Source organism: Myotis myotis, unplaced genomic scaffold (genome assembly GCF_014108235.1).
Source record: "Myotis myotis isolate mMyoMyo1 unplaced genomic scaffold, mMyoMyo1.p scaffold_m19_p_15, whole genome shotgun sequence".
In the NCBI taxonomy this organism is placed as follows: domain Eukaryota; kingdom Metazoa; phylum Chordata; class Mammalia; order Chiroptera; family Vespertilionidae; genus Myotis; species Myotis myotis.
The window spans coordinates 1,536,409-1,556,354 of record NW_023416319.1 but is presented as its reverse complement, the minus strand read 5'-3'; the positions used below and the strand labels follow the sequence as shown (position 1 = coordinate 1,556,354).

General features: G+C 58.3%; 1 protein-coding gene across 5 annotated transcripts in view; it reads right to left on the bottom strand.

The window, feature by feature from the left end:
* The window catches only part of DOCK1 (dedicator of cytokinesis 1), a 287,578-nt gene extending 271,216 nt beyond the window's left edge, over window positions 1–16,362 (bottom strand). For 2 of the 5 annotated variants that reach the window (XM_036335666.1, XM_036335667.1), the window contains exon 1: window positions 16,184–16,361. In XM_036335666.1, coding sequence (XP_036191559.1) covers window positions 16,184–16,229 — 46 coding nt within the window. In that variant the 5' untranslated portion in view covers window positions 16,230–16,361. Of the gene's footprint in view, window positions 1–16,183 lie in introns of all 5 variants that reach the window. The other 3 variants (XM_036335664.1, XM_036335665.1, XM_036335669.1) reach the window with 2 other exon arrangements.
* Window positions 16,363–19,946: the final 3,584 nt, after the last annotated feature.

The window sequence follows — 19,946 nt, the reverse complement described above, 5'->3', positions numbered from 1 at the left end:
AGAAACATCAATGATGAGAGAGAATCACTGATCGGCTCCCTCCTGCACGCCCCACACTGGAGATGGAGTCTGCAACCCGGGCCTGTGCCCTGACAGGGAATAGAACAGTGACCTCCTTGTTCATGGGTTAATGCTCAACCACTGAGCCACACAGGCCAGGCTGTCTGTTTCTTTGTGGGGCTTCTTTACATGGAATAGCATCTCCTCTCACAGAGCCAGAGTGCCCACACCCAACTTTCTCTTCCTCTCTGTCCACTGGATCCCAGTAAAACCAAGAAGCTCTCAATGGTTTCTGGGCGGCCCAACTGCAGACATGCCCTCTGGCCTCGTCGCAGGGCAGATAACCCAACCCAGGGACATTATGAAGACTGTCCCTCCAGACAACCATCCCAACACATCACTGGACCGGCAGGGCCCGGAAACGCTGCGCTGGAGAGAGGTGAGCCCATAGCTACTCGGTGGTTCACCCATCTGTGTTCTCATATAGACGGTCTCAGGGTCACCCTCCGAAGAGTGAGGTTGGTGAGTTCAGGGAGCCACATAACAGAGCCCCTGCCATTCAGTAGACACTTTGGTTCCCTGATAAGACAACTGCTGTTCGTTATGGCAACTGCAGTTCTTGTCAATAAGACTCTTCGTTTTACATGAGGCGCTCATTGCGCGAGCCCTGGCCGACCACAGAAGCTGGCACCCTGGGTTACTGGGAGCGAGAGTGTGTTTGCTGAAACAGGGACTGAAAAACTGCACGGAGTATGAAATGGCCCGGATCGCCTGTGCTGTGTCATTAGGAAAATCGCGCTGGTTTGAAAGAACAGGCGCAGTGGTGGCGGGGCCTCCTCCTCGCGGCCGGCTTTCTCTAAATCGTTCTCAGGCAGCTCCGGTCCATTCAACCGACACCGGCACGGAGCCCTCAGAGGCCCGGGGTGAGCACCGGGGCTACAAATGTGCTGAACTCACTGGCTCCATTTCCTGCAGGTTACTAAGGCGACCAGGAAATGTCCGAATTCGAGGCAAACATATCCCAGAAGGAAGCCTCCAACAGCAGAGGACGTGAATTGTGCCCACATTCGCCTCTGTCTCGCCTCTCAACTCTGTCTTCCTGAGACTCTGCTGCTTCAGGCCCAATCCAGGGTGGTGCTTGGGCCAACCTAGGCGTCGCGCCCGCCCCCCGCCCCCCCGCAGGGCGATGGACCCAAATACAACTATTCTTGCCTGACCAGGGGTGGCTCAGGGGTTGAGCGCAGACCTGTGAACCAGGAAGTCATGGCTCAATTTAACGGTCAGGGCACATGCCCGGGTTTTGGGCTTGATCCCCAGTGTGGGGCACGCAAGGGGCAGCCAATCAATGATTCTCTCTTCGTTGATGTTTCTGTCTTTCTCTCCCTCTCCCTTCCTGTCTGAAATCAACAAAAATATATTTTAAAAAATTACAATAAGGCAATTCTTTATGCTTGGCCTTGATTTCACACTCATGGGTCTTATTCTTTGTAAGTGGGAACTCCCGCCTCTGTTGGGGAAGAATTCGAACACCATCTTAACCTATAGTTCGCACAACACAGCTCTGAGCGGTTCGTACATGTTAAGCAGTTGCAGGGGAAACTCAAAAATATGTCATGACGCGCAAACATGTTGCAGAACGCAGCTGCTGGTGGGCGCCAATCAGCTCCCGCACGGGCCCCATGGCGGCTGCGTAGGGCTGTGGCGGCAGCAGGGATCGCTGCAACAGAGGCGAACACCTAAAAATGTACCGTCATCCGGCCTTCCGCGGACAAGGTTTCCCAGCTTTTTCTAGAACAGCCCCAATTTCACACCTTCAACCGCAGTGTTCCCACAAATTACCCGAAGGTTTGGGAATTTTAACGTCAGCCTCGTCCATTCCACGCATAGGTAACGACCAGCCCTGCGCCGGGAGGTCGAGCCGGGCAGGCAGATGCGGTCCCTGTCCTCCCGGGGTTTCCACTTTGACGGTGGACACGGCCCAATACCCAGGCGGCCGCAGTGCTGCCTGCAACCTTGGACTCTCACACACAGGATGCCGTGGGCCGCGCACAGTAGGGCTACTTAACCAGACTGAGGCAGTGTCCGGAGCTCCCCACCCCTTGGGAGATCAGAGGAAGAGAGGCAGAGGGGAGAGGGAGAGGGTGGAGGAGGCAGGAGGTGCAGGTGAGGCAGGTGCACGCTAGGCCAACAGGACAGGACCCCGGCCGGCTCACCGAGAGCAATGCCAGGGGCAGCCGCGGAGGCCGGCCAGGCTGGGAGAGCCCTGCAGGCCCTTTGAAGAACCGGCCCCCACTCCGCCTCCCCAGGCAGCTGCTTCCCCTGAAAGGCGCCAAAATTCCTCAGGGCTACGGCGATCAGAGCTCCAGCCTCCTGTCCCACCCAGCGGGCTGCACAGCCCACCACACCCAGCGCAGTCCACGCTACAGCCACACGAGCGCTAATCAGAAACCAATGACACATATTAATAGTACGACCGCTCTTCAGCTTCATGTTGTTTAAGTAGAAAACCCCAGATGAGAATCAGCAGCATCCCATCCAAGGCTGTCCATGTGGCTACGATGTGACCGTCCACATTCCTAAGGAAACGTGCCCACTTTCCACGTCCTTATCGTCCCCTATGCCTATGACGGCTCCACCAGGCACCAGGCAAATGTAAGCCCTGAAACCACGAGGCTGTACACCTGGAGCTGGTCCACTACTGGGTGTCAGCTGACACTGAGAAGTAAAAATTACACCATTCAAAATTAAGACTGAAAACGAAAATCAAATAAATTCCACACCAGCCACGCGGAGCTCCGGAGCCACACACCACGGCGCCCCAACAGGTGGACAGACAGATAAAGCCGACACCCGCGCGTGTGCAGGAATGAAACCCGGGACCCGCAGCGTGGATTTAGAGTCGCTGCCCAGGCTTGCTCCAATTTATCGCTCCACGCCAGCTAACCTGATTTTTCTTAAAGATAAAGTTAAAACTCATCTTCAGGCACTTGCAGAATTTATCAGGCGTGGACCCTAAATGCCGCCCGTGAAGATCAGGAAACATAAATCCAGTGGCCTCTCTCGGAAGCTGGGGTCTGTCAGGGAGCCGCGGTGAGTCCGGTGCTGTCTGCTCAAGGTCAGAGCTGTCTGCTCAGGGTCTCGGCTGAGCATCTGGGTTGACCACACAGAGGCATCCCTTTGCCTCCAGCTGGGGTGCTGCTCCATCAGACATGCCCCTGACCAGGCGAGGGCCAGGCCATTTTGATTGGGGGTGGGGGGGTGGGGGGGAGGGAGGTTGGGGGCAATGAAAACCTAAATTCTATGAAGATGCAAAGATAATGAAACCGGGGCTCATGTGGAACGAAGGGCACAGTGTTAAGAGAAAATGCAACCCCTTCAATTTCACGCATCCGATCATGCATGTGCCATGTCTAGAAACGTGCCCGTGAGCCCCGAGTGGTAAGGAAGGCACCCAGGGGTCAGATGAGAAAGTGGAGATATCAGGAGGGCCCGGCCAGCACGGCTCAGGAGTTGAGCATCAACCTAGGAGCCAGGAGGTCACAGTTCAAGTCCCAGTCAAGGCACATGTCTGGGTTGCGGGTTCCATTCCTAGTAGGGGCATGCAGGAGGCAGCAGAACTGAGCTTGGAAGAAGGCGGCAGGTGAGTGAAGGGTGTTCCCAGGCAGGCAGAGAGCATATGCAAGGGCCCTGGGGCCTGCCAGGACACGCAGGCAGAGTGCCTCAGCGTCTGCGTATGAACATGCCATCCGCTGTCACCAAGGCAGGTCAGCTGGACGGAGTCCCACCCCTCCTGCAGGCCGGCATCCCCGGTGTGGGTTTCCGTCCCCCTTCATCCTCCCCTTGGCTTCCCCAAGCAACAGCCCCGAAAAGCCATCTGAGGAAGCCAGGCAGCCTGGCCACGGCGCCCGAAGGACCGAGACGCTTCCCTCCCGCCTTTGAAAAATGAAGGACTTGAAAGTAAATCTTGGGAAGCGAATAGAAGCAGAGCAACTTGAAAGGAAAATAACCACATCCCCCTCCGGCTAAATCATGGTTGGCCCCGGAAAAGTCAATTACACCGAGGAAAATAAAGGATTATTCTAGAAAGGGGGGACGGAGGCTTGATCACTGCCCTTATGGCAGCAAATAAAACTCAAGAGCAAAAGCGTGAGTCCCTGTGTTCCTCACGTGTCGCGGCAGCCGGAACGTGGCTTCTCAGACCGCATCCTGCGGACGGTCCATGGTTTCCCGGTACCCAGTGCATCCTTCCTAGGACCGGACCTCTCCGAACCGGCTGACCCATAGCCGCCCAGACACCAAAGCCAAGGCGCTCGCGCCACCCATCGGGCTTCCTGGCCACCTCCTCCCAACCCTCTCATCCACCACCGCCTTCAGGAATCAAGCCCTGCAGGCTTCTTCCGCTTCTCTAACGTGGCCAGAGCAGGAAGAGTGAGCAGCCAAGAGTGTGGCAGCTGCCAGTGGCATGGGGACCCTTTGAAGTGGCCCCCCTAACCTTCTGGCCCCATGTCCAGCGAGGCTGCGCCCTGCACTCTGCAGAGGTGGTTCTTGGGGGCCCTCCTGCCTCCAGGAAGGCGGCAAAGTCAGAGCTCCCTGGGGTCGTCCCACTGGGGGTCAGGGCTGGGTGTGCTCCTTGCTCTGCTCCCTGACCCGGGCCTGGGATCTAGGGTGTGGATGCCAGGGATGCTGCTAAGCACCCACAATGCACCGACAGCCCCTCAGGACCCCAAATGATCCCATGCAGAATGTCATTCGTATGTAGGTCAGACACCCCACCCTCACCCCGTGCATCCCAGCCTGGGCACATGGTCCTGGCTGCTCCCAGGCAGCCTCCAGGGCAAGTTCCTTCCTGGCAGTGATCCTGACCATTCGGAGGACAAGGCACTGAGCCTCAGACAAGGCACCTCCGGGGCAGCAGGCTACCAGGCAGAGCTGGCCCCTTACTAGGAGCCACCGACCACTGACCACACACCCGCCTGGCCACGCACAGCTCCATCAGCCCAGGGTCTGCTTCAGGGACTCCAGGTAAGAAATTAAGAAGGGAACCCACAGTGCTGTGAGCTCCTGGGGGTTAAGGGGGGTCGGGGGGAGGCCCCTGGTCTCCTCAATCCTGACCCCCTCCTGTGCTCTCTCCACTCCCTTCCCTCCCCCATCCACCCTCTTGCCTCAACACTCCCAGGCATGCAGGGCCATTGCTGCTGGGCCCTTAACACACTTGTGTGTTCTCTCTCTCTTTCTCCCTCTCTCTTTCTCTCTCTCTCTCTCTCTCTCTCTCTTTCTCATACACACACACACACACACGCACGCACACACGCACGCACACACACACGCGCACACACACCTGTCCCCATAGCCCGGGCTGGGAACAAAGGGGCGGTCTCTTCGGGAAGGAAGGGCCAGGAGGGCCAAGGGATGAGGCCAGCGATGGTGGGGGCAGGCGAGGCACGAGCCCTAGAAGCCCAGGCAGAGAGGGGAATCAGAGATGGTGACCTGGGGCCCGCCAGGTGCCCAGTGGACAGGAGCGGGGCCAGAAATGGGGCCAAAAGATCAGGAGGACCCTTTAGAGGGTTCCCCAGACCCCGGTGGTCACCACAGTCTGAGGAATCTGATCAGAAAGCAGGGCCGGGGATGGCTGAGCTGCTCAGAAGCACACTGGACCTGTCGGATGAGCGTGAAAAACTCAACCAGATCCACATCCCTGCAAACCCCGATGCTCCCAAACCTGCAAACCCCAACGCTCCCAAACCTTAGCATTTCCGGCTAGAAAGGAGCCTGAGTGAAGATGAGGCTGATTCCAGGCCACTGTCCTCAGGCCCAGGGCCCCATGCGCTCACCACAGCTACAAGGAAGATGGGGTGTTACAGGGGGTGGGGGTGTTCCACACGTGAGCCCCTGTGAGGGCCCCACTTTCTCTCCAATTTGAGACAAACCTGAATTCTGAAGGACTGCTGACCTTCTACCAGAATATAAGCTCCATGGTTTGGGATCCCCAGTGTCTAAGAAGGAAGCTGGGAGCAAATCAGAAGGAAGGAAGAGGGAGGAAGGAGGGGAGGGGAGGAGGGGAGGGGAGGGAGGAAGGGAGGGAGGGAAGGCGTGGTCTAAAGCTCAGTTTCCCTTTATCTCTCATTTCTCTGCGGCCCAGGACAATCTCAGGTGTCTGGGAAGCTGAGTCACCCTTACAACCTTCGTCACCATTCACCTGTTCGTAGGGTAACTGCCCAGGTTCGCTGCTCATGCGGGAGGCTGTCTGCTCAGCGTTAATCAATTACGAGACAACTTGTGTATAACAAACACAATAAACGCCAGAGAACTGGAGGAGCAGCAGAGCACACTATGCCCGCTGCCCTTTCCATCAAAAAGCCGTTCACGCCGTCACCGGAAGCTGCAAACTTTCTCCCTGGCAAGGGAGCAGCAGCAGGGTGAGCCGATGCTGGTAACTGGGGATGGGCAGCCCTGTCCTTAGGGCGCTTCCGCATCCATCAGCAGACAGGACCTGGCTCCCGCCTCCAGGGAAGGGTCCTGGCCGGGAAGTAGGTAAGTGCCCCCCAGGCCGGATTCCAGGTGATTCCAGGCATTCTGGCCCCCAAGCCAGGCCTTCCCAAGCGCACCACCTTCCAAGCCCAGGAGACTCCAACAGAACAGGAGTGAGGTCTGGGGGCTGTGACCATTTAGGACAACAGGATCCCACTGGCAGCCACGGGGGGGGGGGGGGGGGGGGAGGCCGTCAGAGAACGGCCCTCCCAATGCTCCCAGCTCCACAGCCCACCCCCAGGAGCCCCTCTGGGCTAAGGACACAGTGAAGAACATCTGACCTCACAGGACACCTACGCACCGTCTGTCCTCACTCACATCTCGCCACCTGGTCGCAGGGTCTGGACACCTGTGCTGCCAGGTGACTGCCGGGACTAGCAGGTGCGGGAACCTGCATCCCTGTGCTCACGGCCTCCAGGGCTAAGGGTCCCTCAGGACTCGGCCCGACCAGGGGAAGTGAGCGAGACGGGGGCACGGGGAGCTGATGCCCACCCTCCTCTCCGTGCGGAGCCCCAGGTGTGCTAGGTCTGGCCAGGCACGGCGCTCTGGGCACAGAAATGTGAGCAGGAGGATGGGCGCACCCCCAGCAGCCAGCCCTAGCTCAGAAAGGAAATCGCGACCGTCACGCTCACACATGAAAGCAGACCTAACGTATCCAAGGAAGTTAAACAACATCGCTCCAGACGGCAGACATCTTCTATCGCACTCCCGAGGCAGAGCAGCGGCACTGCACCCCCCGGAGACTCGGGGTGACGTTTCTGATGAGAGATTTACCCAGGGGAGCTTCAGGGACCTGCCCCCTTCAGGACCCTGGCCTCCAATGGAACGTTAAAATTCTAGGAAAGCAATGAACATCTCCACGGACCCGCCCAGTTCCACAGCAGGGCTGCCCCAGCAACAAGGCCCCAGTGACTTAGTCCCAAAGGGAGCCTGGGGGGCCGGGGAGAGGCTGATGCAGCTACAGCTTCAGGCTCCTCAGGCAGCACAAGTCTCCTCCTGCAATCAGTACAGAAGGAAGGAAGCTGACATTTCCAAGCACAGAGCAGGGCCCGGCGAGGGCTCCGCGATCTCTCTTTGTCCCCAGACCTGCCCAACAAGGCGGGTGTCGTCACCGATCTTCCCAAGGAGAAGGCTTCAGGGAAACCACTCGCCCCAGCCACTTGGCAGCAAGGGGACGGCGCCGAGATCCCAGGAGCCACCTGTCCGCCTCCGACCTGTGGCCTTCTGGCATCTTCCACATAGTCCCTCTCCAAGGCTCCCAGATGAGAACTTAACAAGCCAACAGCCATCTCTCGAGTACGAAGCCGATGCCTTTAGAGGGCAGAGGGTGGCTGTGTGTACACACATGCAGCGCCCACCGGCACGCAGGTCACGGTTGAGCCTTCTCCTAGGAATCGCTGCAACTTCCTGCCCGGGCCTCCAGCCAGCCCCTGGCCGTCCAGTCCGTCACCATCCGATCACAAGGAATGTCCGGGTTTCAACACAGAAACCAACGCGAGTCCTTAGGTTAGAGTCCATCAGCCTGGGGACGGAAGTGGGTTCTACGCTGCCAGCTTCCACCTCTGACCTCTCACTTCTCACCTCCCAGGTGTCCCCAACGCACTGGGAGCCTGCCACCTGACAGAAAATATCGCCCAGGGAATTGGGAGGAAAAGCTTTACATCGAGATGATCAGAACGTTATGGGCCGAGTCGAGCCCCCCCGCCCCCCCAAACACAAATGTTGACGTTCTAACCCCAGCACCTCAGAACGGGGCAGGATTTGGAGAGAGTCTTTAAAGAAGTTATCAAGTAAAAGTTTAATAAATAAAAATAATAAAAAACTTAAATAGCAGGAATTCCTGCTTTATACCCTTGCAGATACCTAACAGCAAATGTTAACATTTCTGGCACTTGAATTCAGTCTGCCGCAGCTCAAGGGCATGTAGTCAAAGTGGAATAATAGAAACTTCCAGAAAACCCGAGGAGAAACCACCTGGGTAAAGAGGCTTATGTACAGTGAAAAGCGTTTTCCACTTGTGGGCTCAGAGCACAGTTAAGCATTCAGACTACACACACCAACACAGGCATGGGAGGGAATCTGTATTAAACACAGCAAAAACATAAACACCTTCGAATCAAAGTGTGTGTCTGTTGCCTTTATAAGGGGTACTCAAAATTCAGATTTTTCTAGTAACTGCAAGGGCACTGCAGAGATAATGTTGCCAAGAGACACCTGTTGGTTTAGTCGCATGTCACTCACTGTTCCGTGGGGCTAGGAGTGAATCTCCTTGACAACGACCTAGCTTTGGGGGGTCTGGAGAATGAATGACCCCATTTCACTGTGACATTGTTCGACGTTTCATCACAATTCGGTTTTCCCATAATTCTGCCCCTGGAACTGAATGCCCAATTAAAACACTGCTCTTCTGTTTTTTAAGAGGTTAAAGGGAAATGGATTCACAGGCTGGGCCCTGATCCAATAGGACTGAGGTCCTTACAGACACACCCAGAGGGACAACCAGTGAGAACAGCCCACTGCAAGTCCAGGAGAGAGGCCTCCTGGGAAACCCACCCTGCCAACACCTGGATCTCGGAATCCCAGCCTCCGACTGTGAGAAGAAAGAATTCCTGCCGCTCAGGCCCCCAGTGGTCCTTAAAGCAGCAAAAGAACACACATACTTCACACCTGGGTTTGAAGGACCATCCTGGAGTGCTTCCCACATTAACAAAAGCAAACTTAGGAAACATTCTACTGGTCTCTGCATAAGGAATTTCCCAAACTGCCTATAGCAGCGGTTCTCAACCTGTGGGTCGCGACCCCTTTGGAGGTCGAACGACCCTTTCACAGGGGTCGCCTAAGACCATCGGAAAACACATATATAATCACATATTGTTTTGTGATGAATCACTATGCTTTAATTATGTTCAATTTGTAACCATGAAATTGGGGGTCACCACAACATGAGGAGCTGTATTAAAGGGCCGCGGCATCAGGAAGGTTGAGAACCACCGGCCTAGAGGCACACGGGCCCCTCCCATCAGCCTGGCCTCTGAGACAGGTGGCTCACTAGCATCCCATCGGGAAAGGTGGGAGCCAGAGCTGGAGAGGCTCAAAACCGGGCACCAGGTCCCGGGAATGAGCAGTGACCATCGAGTCAGGGCTGACACTCAAACCCCTGCCGCTGGCCGGGTCCCCGCCTCCCGGCTGGACTCTCTGAAGACCTTCTCAGGACCGAGTGCGGGGGGAAGTCCCCCGCTGGCCTGGAAAGCAGGCTTCTCGCCCCGCTGGACCTGCCGACTGGCCGCCGCTCCATTCTCTGCTCTTCACACTGGGCTCAGGGCCCTTCCGTGGACAAAGTGGACAAGTTCACCGCTCGGCGGCCCTGGTCCCGCTGCCCCTCCCGCCAGCACCACCTCCACCAGCAGCCGTCCCTGGCCCCACGGCACAGGCACCTGCCGAGGGGTCACCTCCCAAACTAAACCACGATGCCCTTCAAGGATGGGCTGCAAATCCAAGCCACAGCGACACCCGGCCCGCCTCCCGGGCGAGCGGACACAGACCACCGGGACACACCAAACGCTGCTGGGGCGGCGGGTACTGGCTGCTGGCAATGCGGGACGGGACGGCCGCTCTGGACACGCCTGGCAGTTTCTTAAACAGCTAACGTGCCACGGCCACGGGACACGGCATGCGCGCTCCCGGGCGTGGAGCCCAGCAGAGGAAGGCTCACGGTCACACGAAATCCCATACGTGAGCGTTCACAGCAGCTTCATTAGTGCTCGCCAAACCCGCTGTCCTTCCGCGGGTGAGTGGTCCAGCCACACCACAGACCCCTCATGGACCAGAAGGACCATGGTGTCCATTCGTACACAGGCTGTTGAGAATCCAGAGACTAATGCTGCCTGGGGGTAAAAAGAAGGCAACCCAGAAAGGTTACCTAACACGTGGTCCTGTTGATGGAACATTGTTGAAATGACAAAATTACAGAAATGGAGAACCCATGAATGTTTGCCAGGGGGCATGTGGGGGGCAGGTGGGTGTGGCTCCAAAGGGGCAACAGGAGGGGTCCTCCGGGGATGGAGATGCTCTGTATCCACGTATCCATGTCAACATCCTGGTTCTCATAGTGAACTCGATGTGCAACACACAACCTTGGGGGACACTGGTGATGGGTACATGGGGTCTTGGTATTAGTTCCTACAACTACAATTACCTGAAAATACACAGTTAAATGAGAGAGAGAGAGAGAGAGAGAGAGAGAGAGAGAGAGAGAAGGAAGGAGGGATGAAGGAAGGAAGGAAGGAAGGAAGGAAGGAAGGAAGGAAGGAAGGAAGGAAGGAAGGAAGGAAGGGCACACCACGTGCTTGGGCACTGACACCCTGGCAGTCGCCAATGTACCCGGCAAAGGCCTCGCCAACTGCCCTGCTCTCTCTCCATGCTTTCACACCTGCATCCTCAGGGGTGACCGGAGAATAAGAGAAAAAGCTAGTCCCACACTAAGACAATCCCAATAAGATGTCTGATGTTCTAGGCCCGTGGTAGGCAAACTGCGGCTCGCAAGCCACATGCGGCTCTTTGGCCCCTTGAGTGTGGCTCTTCCTAAGCCTTAGGAGTACCCTAATTAAGTTAATAACAATGTACCTACCTATATAGTTTAAGTTTAAAAAATCTGGCTCTCAAAAGAAATTTCAATCGTTGTACTGTTGATATTTGGCTCTGTTGATTGAGTTTGTCGACCACTGTCTAGGCCCGTGGTTCTCAACCTTCTGGCCCTTTAATACAGTTCCTCATGTTGTGACCCCAACCATAAAATTATTTTCGTTGCTACTTCATAACTGTAATGTTGCTACTGTTATGAATCATAATGTAAATACCTGATATGCAGGATGGTCTTAGGCGACCCCTGTGAAGGGGTCGTTTGACCACCAAAGGGGTCGCGACCCACAGGTTGAGAACCGCTGTTCTAGGCAAACAGTGGCACAATAAATTTTAAATTTTTTATAATGTCTCCAAAGTAAAATCCGGTTTGTAGAAATATAATATGCCCTAATTCGGTTTTTCCTGCAACTGCAGTGCACGAAAATGTCTGCATTTCTATTTACTTACGATGCAATCTAATTTCCCTCCCCAAAGTAGCAGCGTGCTTGCTGCTCTGGATAACAAAAGAGCTCTCCCTGCAGCTCCCACGCTCCCCGATGTACTGGGTGTCACACTATTCCCAGCAATTATCGTCACTCAGCGCTAATCCAAATACGCTGAAGTCATCCTCCCCAACGCCAGGCAAATGTCACTTCCCCCAAACACAGGGGCAAAACACACCATTAAGAAGTCAACTTCTGAACAAAGGCACTCTCTCAGCGCCCGGGACGGAAATCCAAACAGGAAGTCACTTGTCGCCACATTTCTAAGCTGTGCTTTATTAAGTAAGAAATTAATGACGCGACACTCCGTGCTTATCTCAAAAACCGCTCCGCCCTGTGCCTGCTTCATCTCCAGGAATCCTCGCTGCTTTCCACAGGTTTCGCTCCACGTTCCGGACGAGGAAACCGAAGCTAAGAGGGCGTGAGTCACCTGCTCAAGGGTCACCTAAGAGCCGGAGTGACGGAGTCGGGGTGCCCGGTGACAGCTCTGCGTGGAAGGGCCAGAGTGGAACGCGCACACTCGGCTCGCGGCCGGCCGATCTGCTTCATGACGAAGTTCAAGGCTGGGGAAGGACCACTCCTGGCCACGCTGCTCTCCCCACACCTGTGCCTTTCCTACGGCCGCCGTGACAGACGGCCACACCTGAGCCGCCTCACTCCGCCCGCACCAGCTCCGCTCTGCACCGGACACCTGGGCCCGGGGCTGCGTCAAGGTGTGCGCAGGCTGGGCGGCTCTGGGCGCATCTGTTTCCAGGCAGAAGCCGGCCGGGCCGGGACTGGAGCACTGAGCTCCTGCTTCCCGGCTGGCTACCAGCTGGGGGTCGCCTCAGCTCCCAGGGCCCTCTCTCTGGTCCTTGCAAGGGAGCCCCTAACTCTCAGGGCCAGCAACTGCTCCCTGAGCCCTAGCCAGGCTCGGCACCTCTCGGACGCGCGTGCATCTTTCTTCTGGGTCCCCCTTCCGTGACCAGGGAGAGGAGTCCCCGGCTTATGGGGCCCGTGTGACTCCTGCAGGATCACCTCCACGTCTCAGGTACATAACCTCCATCATCTGCAAAGTCCCCCCGCCGTGTCACACACACACACCCCAGGTTCTGGGGATCAGGGCTCGGACATCCGGAGGGCACTGCCCCCCACGCCAGCCTCAGGTGTGACTGGAGGACATGCTGCAAATTCCTACCCAACCTTAGGATCCACATGAGCATCACTATATTGGTGTTGGGACAGAAGACCCTGCCTGCCTGGGGGAAGGGGAGGGGGTGGAAAAGTTCCTCTAGCCCAACCACCCCTAGGTCAAAGTTCATGCCTGTGCTAATGAGCCAGATCCCTAAACTGACCCTCCAAACTCAAGTCCAAGGCGAGAAACTCAAAGACTGGTCAACCTCAGGGGGAACCCCCCCTGGAATAATGGGGGACTGTGGGGCAGGGAGGAGGGACCAGCATTTCCTGTGGAAGCAACGGATCAGCTACGTCCTCCTTCCCCGATCTCACCAAATAAATAACTCAAGTGTCTCATCTACAGACAATGCCTCTAACAGAGTCCGAGCCCTTGCAAACAATGAGCTGTGATTCATGTTTCCAAATGAGATGGAGTTTTATCATTTTCTTTCCCCTCGTGATTCACTCATCCGCCAAGCCGGTGGCCAGGGTGGAAGTGTGGCCCACGCTCAGGCTCACCAGGGCCGGGCCACGCAGCCCGGCTGCCGTGGGTAAGGGCGGCGGCCAGTACTTTTCCCTTAGGCTGCCGCAGCCAGGGAGCTCCTGGGCCAGGATCCTCCAGCGGGACTCATGTCTGTCCCTCAGCGCCTCCTGGAGAACCAGAGGGAGCCCCCAGCCCCACCTCCCAACACATGCGCATCCGCCCTCCTCCCTGCGCTCTGCACAGAGCTCTGCACAGAGCTCTGCACAGAAGCGGAGCCCCAGGCCTGGGGTGCCCCCTGACAGGGGCCTCTAGTCGCCTTCAGAGACTGCGCGAGTTGTGCTGGCGTCCACGCAGGTGAGCCCTCATCTCCACCTGGTGCAACCAGGCAGAACAGCCCACTCCCCCACCTGACAGCCATTCACACCCTCCCTGGAACCAGAACCGCCTGGAAAAACCATCCGGGATACTTTTCTTTGGCAACTTTCCAACACAGAGTTTTCTTAAAACCAAAGCATTAGCCAAAGCTGCAATGTTAGAAGCCACCACAGTAAACGGTAGGGAAGCTTCTGGAAGAGTGGTTCTCAACCTTCCTAATGCTGCGACCCTTTAATACAGTTCCTCATGTTGTGGTGACCCCCAATTTCATGGTTACAAATTGAACGTAATTAAAGCATAGTGATTAATCACAAAAACAATATGTAATCATATATGTATTTTCCGATGGTCTTAGGCGACCCCTGTGAAAGGGTCGTTCGACCCCCAAAGGGGTCGCGACCCAGAGGTTGAGAGCCGCTGCTCTGCAAGGTGTGAGACTTGATGCAGAGGGACACAGCCCTGCTCTCACCCACAACCGCCTCCCCAGCAAGGAGACCCTGTCCCCTCCACCTGCAAACCTTCCCTCTGGTGGTCTGTGGACACGACAGTCAAGCTACTCACAGGTGTCAGTACCTACAGCATCCTCCCTGGCACCATCCACCTGAGTGCCAACGAAGGGTATGAAGGGTCTGAGAATGTGGTGCCCCAAAGAGAAGCCGTCCCCCAGCTCCTGGCTGAGGAGCACACGGGGCAGGCCTGAGCGCTAGCCAGGGTCAAGGCCAGGTTCAAATCCAGAATGTAGCCATTCCTCCTGTGCCAGAGTGGGTGAGCCTCAGTGCAATGGGAGGGCGCAGTTCCCTGCACAGGGCTGAGGGACAACCCTGCCCCCGCCCTGGCCCTCAGGGCCCCCCCTGGCCCTGGGAGAGGGGCGCCACAGCTTGCCTCCTTCTGCCCCCACCCCCAGGGCCCCAGCTCCTCCTCCATCTGGGGGTGCTGTGTTCCCAGTGGGTTTGTGGCAGCTCTCTCCTCACACATCACCCAGGCAGGCTCACCGCAGCCACTCCCTGGCCATCATCCGCCCCAGGCAGTCTCTGTCCCAAGCCTCCCTCTTCCCAAGCAGACTCATGGGGACGTTTCTATCAGGAGGTGCCCCAACTGAACCCCCGGGAGGGGCCCGGGGTGCTGCTTACTGGCTCAGCTCCCAGCCAGGACGCCCACTCTGCCGCTGGCTCTGCACGAGTCGGAGCCTCAGTTTCCTCATCTCTACAGCAGGCGTGGGAGGGGGCTCGGCCATCCTGTCCTGCAGCAAGGCGGGCCCAGCTCCAGGTGTGGAACAGCGGTGTGGCCGGGGCTGCCTCAGGGCCCCCCACCACCACCCCCCCCCCGCCCCCCAATGCCGCCCGCCACTGTTCAAGGGGCCCACTGCAAGTCCCAGACACGGAGCAGAGTTCAGCAATGGGTCACAGACAGGAGAGGCCTGAGGCTTCCTATGGTCAGAGGGTCAGAGGGTCAGAGGGTCAGAGGGTCAGAGGGTCAGGAGGAAGGGGCCAGCAGTGGGCCAGGGCCAGACACTCCTGGGGTCTGGGATGGGCTGTCAAGGCTCCAAGATGGAGGACAGGGAACCTGAGGAGGACACCACCTCGCTGGAGGGGAGGCCAGGCCAAGGGCAGAGGCCATAGGTCAGAGCTCTTGGGGCTCCTAACAGGAAGGAGAACAGTGAGACCCAAACCCGCAGGAAAGATACGGAGACCAGGGAGCAGCCGCCCCAGACTGGAGGCCCTGGGGCAGAGGGCAAGTCAGAGATGGCAGGAGCCCAGCCTCCTCGCCCCCCCAAACCCCGTTCCCCCTCCCCCCCCCCCCGCCCCGTCCCCTGGGAGGACAGCGGGGCGCACAGGGGCGCCAGTTGGCTGGCCACCCAGGAAAGCCAGGCTCCCTGGGGGCGCGCGGGGGTCCTGGACCTAAACTTGCGGCCAGCTCCCCCTGCCCCCCAGGAAGTGACCAAGAGCAGTGGCGCCGCCCCCCAGCCCGGCCCCGCGGACACAGGCGCGCTCGGCCGGGGTCGGTCCCGCAGGGTCCCGCGCGGTCGGGGCTGGGCAGACGCGCGAGGGGCCGCCCGGGGGCGCGCGCCACTTCCCGCGGGGGGAGAGCGCGGGCTCCGCTCGGGCCACGGCCACTTGAGCGTGTTCCCCGGCGCCCCGACCCCGCGCAAAACTTCACCCCAAGCGGGCAGGCGCGGCGAGCAAGGACGCGGGCTCCGGACGGCCCAGCGCCCAGCGGGACCCCGAGTTGGGGGCGGCCCGCGGCTGGAAGGCTCGGTCACCGGGGCGCCGGCCCGAGCACCGGCGGTCGGAGGGGACCCCCGGGAAGTGACACAACATCCCCCGCCCCGCGTGCCCGCAGCCCGGCCGCCCAGGCTCTCGCGGGGGCAGCGCCGCCGCGGGTCCGAGTGGGTAGAGCCCGGCGACCGGGCGCGCTCGGGCCAGGGCAGGGGGCGCACACGCTCCCTCCGGGCGCCCTTTCCGGCCGCGGCCCGGGCCCCCCCCGCCCGCCCCCGCGCCCCGGCCCGCGCGCTGCTCACCGACGCCGTACTTCTCCTCGCGCTTGGTGGGCACCCAGCGCGTCATGGCGCCCCCGCCGCCGCCGCTGCTCGGGCAGGAAACTCGGCGCCTAGGCGGCCATTTTCCATTCCTGTCGGCGGCAGGATGGGGAGGAAAAAGTTTGTGGCGGAGGCGGTGTCATGTGGGACGGGGCGGGCGGAGCGTCGCGGGCCGGATGGGAAAGGCCGGGAGCGCCGGCGGGAGGCGGGAGGCGGGAGGCGGGACGGCCCCGGGCTGCGCGCCGCCCTCCGCCCCGACCCGCGGCCTCGGAGCCACGGCCTCCCGCCCTGGCGACCCGCGCGCCCCCACCCCGTCCTCCACAGGCGGGGCCCACGGACACCCCCGAAGGGGCGTCGCCTTTTTAGTGCTGGTGTCGGTTCCTCCATTCAGTGAATCCTTGGGGACTGGATGTCCCACCGCGAGTGAGCGGCTAAGCCCCCGGCGGGGGGGGGGGGGGGGGGGCGGGGGGGGTTCTGGGCGATTCAGAGGCAGGTGTGTGGTTTGCTGGGCGCGGGGCTTGGAGGGGAGCCCGTGATGTAATGCCACTAACTCGGGTCCCGCCTCCCAGGAGAGTCCGGAGCAGAGCACACCTGGGAGGTCCCCTGGGAGGAGCCTTCCCGAGCACGTGGCTCATTCATTCACTGACAGACACTACCCCAGCGCCTGCCCCTGCCTGGGTGTGCCAGGAGCGCCAAACCAGCCAGGCCTGGGTGGGAGGTGGTGACTCAGGTAACAGCAGGTAAACAGGTCGCCTCCTAGAGGGTGGGCAGGACACCTGGGCCCGTGGGCTCCCTGCTGGTCAGAGCGCCTGGCAGGGAGGGGGCCGCTTCCTGGAGTGTGAACAGTTCCCCCCAGGGACCAGGAGAGAGAGGCAGGCGGGGCCTGGAGGCCTCAGCCTCCTGGGGTCTGCAGAACTCTGAGGTGGGTGAAGGTGGGAGAGAGGGAGGAGGGGGGGTGCTGGCTGGGCAAGGGGCTTGGGCCAGGCCCCGGGCCATGCTCGGCCCCTGAGGAACCTGGCCTTCGCCCTGGAGGTCAGTTCTCAGACTTGCACGGTTCTCACTCCAGTCAAAGTTGGGGCTTCAGATTTCCGCAAGGAAAAACTCAGAACACACTCACACACACACCTATTTCTTTTTACCATAATTTCAAAAAAGAACAGAAAGGTCAGAGAAGATGGCCTCAGAATGCAGGCAGCCCATTACATGGAGTAAATCTGGTGCCATGGAACATTAACTGACTGTCTCATGCCCCGGAACCAGTGACTGGAGGAGGCCTGGAAGCCGTCAAGGATTGGAGGACGGGAGGTAAAGAGGATGGAGCAGGGGCAGTCCTGGGTGGGGAGCTGGGGAGGCGGCTGGGAGAGGCGAGGGCCACCGTTCTGCTGAAGAACATGCCCGTGTCCCAGGTAACCTCTGACTTGAGAGGGGTGGTGACTCAACCACAGGCTCCTAGCCAGTTCCAGACTTGCCTTTCTGATAAGGAACTTACGTCCCACAGAGGGAAGGAGCCTGGGCCCTGGTCACACGCACTCAGAGCCTCTGTGGAAACTGGAAACCTCAGAGGTTCGGGCCCTGAACCATGGCCTGGTGACTGACCCCTTGAGGGACAAGCAGCTGTGAGGGTGCCCTGCAGGGGGAGGAGGGTGCTCTGAGACAGCGACCTGCTCTAGGTCAGGGCGGCTTCCCCAAGAACACGATACGGGCCCTGGCTTTCAGGATAAGCAGAAACTAGCTGAGGGACCAGCATGTGCAAAGGCCCTGGGGTGGGAGGAACACACGCCTTCAAGGACCTGAAAGGCGGAAGCATCTGGAACCACGGGAAGGGGGCACCGAACCAGCCTGCACTAGAAGGGCCTTCTAGGTCCTGCTCGAAATTCCGATTCTGCAAAGAAAGCCTGGAAAGCAAACCCTGACTATACTCACCCCCTCTTCCACGCCCAAGTCTGCTTGCGTGGCTGTGTTACCGACGGGCGTGCATAGAAGCCGATGGTGTGACGTCGCCTTTGAGAGAAGAAAGAGCGATTCAATTAATGCCCAGTCGGCTACCAAATCTGCCTCTGGGATCCAGGGTTCGAGCAGGCTGAAGGGGTTCCGGGGAACAGGACTGAGAAGCGCCAGCCGGCAAGTTTTAATTGCAGGAGCTTGAAACTGGGCCAGGTGTCCGGACAAGGGCGCTCCCCCCGGAAAGATTCCGGGGTGCAAGTTCCGCTTCTGTCCCGGCCCTTTGGTTCCAGGAGGCGGGAGGGGGCAGACTTTGGTTCCGGGGCACTGGAGGTCAAAGGTCGCGCCTCTGCGCAGGCTTTGTGCTCCCAGCAGGGCTGGTGGTGAGGCCTGTGGCCTCTGAAGAGCAGCTCAGGATCGCCTTAGAGCAGCGGTTCTCAACCTGTGCGTCGCGACCCCTGTGGCTGGCGGTCGAACGACCCTTTCACAGGGGTCGCCTAGGACCACCCTGCAGATCAGATGTTTACATGACGGTTCATCACAGTAGCCACATGACAGTGATGCAGTAGCAACGGTAATAATTGTATGGTTGGGTCACAGCATGAGGAGCTGTATTTAAAGGGCCAGAAGGTTGAGAACCACTGGATTAGAGCGAGGACGGGACCCCTCGGAGCTGGTTCTGCAGTTACAGCCCCGCGGTGGGGGCCGTGGGGACCGTGGGGACGTGAGGACAGTGGAAGGCCAGGCCTGGAGGGTCCCGCCCGCCCCGCCCGGAGGCCCGGCCTCGCCACCGCAGCTGTGTGGCCATGCGCTTGGCTGCTGGCCATTCTGCTCCCAGGCCTCCGGGGCCTGGTGTTCCTGCGTGTAAACGAGGGGCCGCTCCTGAGGACCGCAGGTAAGACTCCAGCTGCGTATCTGACCCTCGTCCACGTTCCCTGAGACGCTCAAGTTCACGTTTTCCAGAACCCTTATCTCTTTCCTTCCGATGAAGCTGACCCGCTGAACACACCAGTGTACTGGTTAATAATGCAGATCTCGCAATGAAAGAAAACACGATAATTTCCAGAGAAACATCAGAAGTGCTTTATTCAAAGTAATGTCCGTCGCTAGCTACCGTCCCAATAGAACTTTTCTTGTTTTGAGGCAGACCATGCAGAGACCCAATTTTCCACGTCTCCGTACGTGTTGAAGTGCTGCTCAGAAAGTGCGTGCGCCGTCGATCGGAACAAGTGTCATCTGAAGGAGCAAGGTCTGGTGAACACGGCGGGTGGGTTCATACTTCCCAGGCAGGATCTTTTCACGTGTCTTTAACTGGTTTTGAAGTGTGTGATGGTGCGTCATCATGAAGCCAAATTACTTTGCCGTGTCTTCTGGCCCATTCTGGTCGTTTCACAATCAAAGCGTGGTTCAAATTGATTATTTGTTGTCAGTAGTGATCAGTATTAACGGTTTCACCTGGTTTTAGAAGCTCATAACACACCACACCTTCCTGGTCCCACCAAACGCAAAGCAATGTCTTCTTTCCGAAGCAATTTGGCCTTGCAGTCGATGTTGATGGTTGACCTGGATCAACCCATGATTTTGTGCGTTTGGGATTCTCAACATAAATCCACTTTTCATCCTCAGTCACAATTCGATGCAAAAAAGACTTTCTTTCGTGCCGTTGAAGCAACATTTTACTGATGACTTTTCGCTTTTCCATTTGTCTTTTGTTCAGTTGATGTGGGACCCATTTTCCTTCCTTTAAAACCTTTCCCATTGCTTGTAAATGATCGGAAATTGTTTGCTGAGCAACGGTTAATCC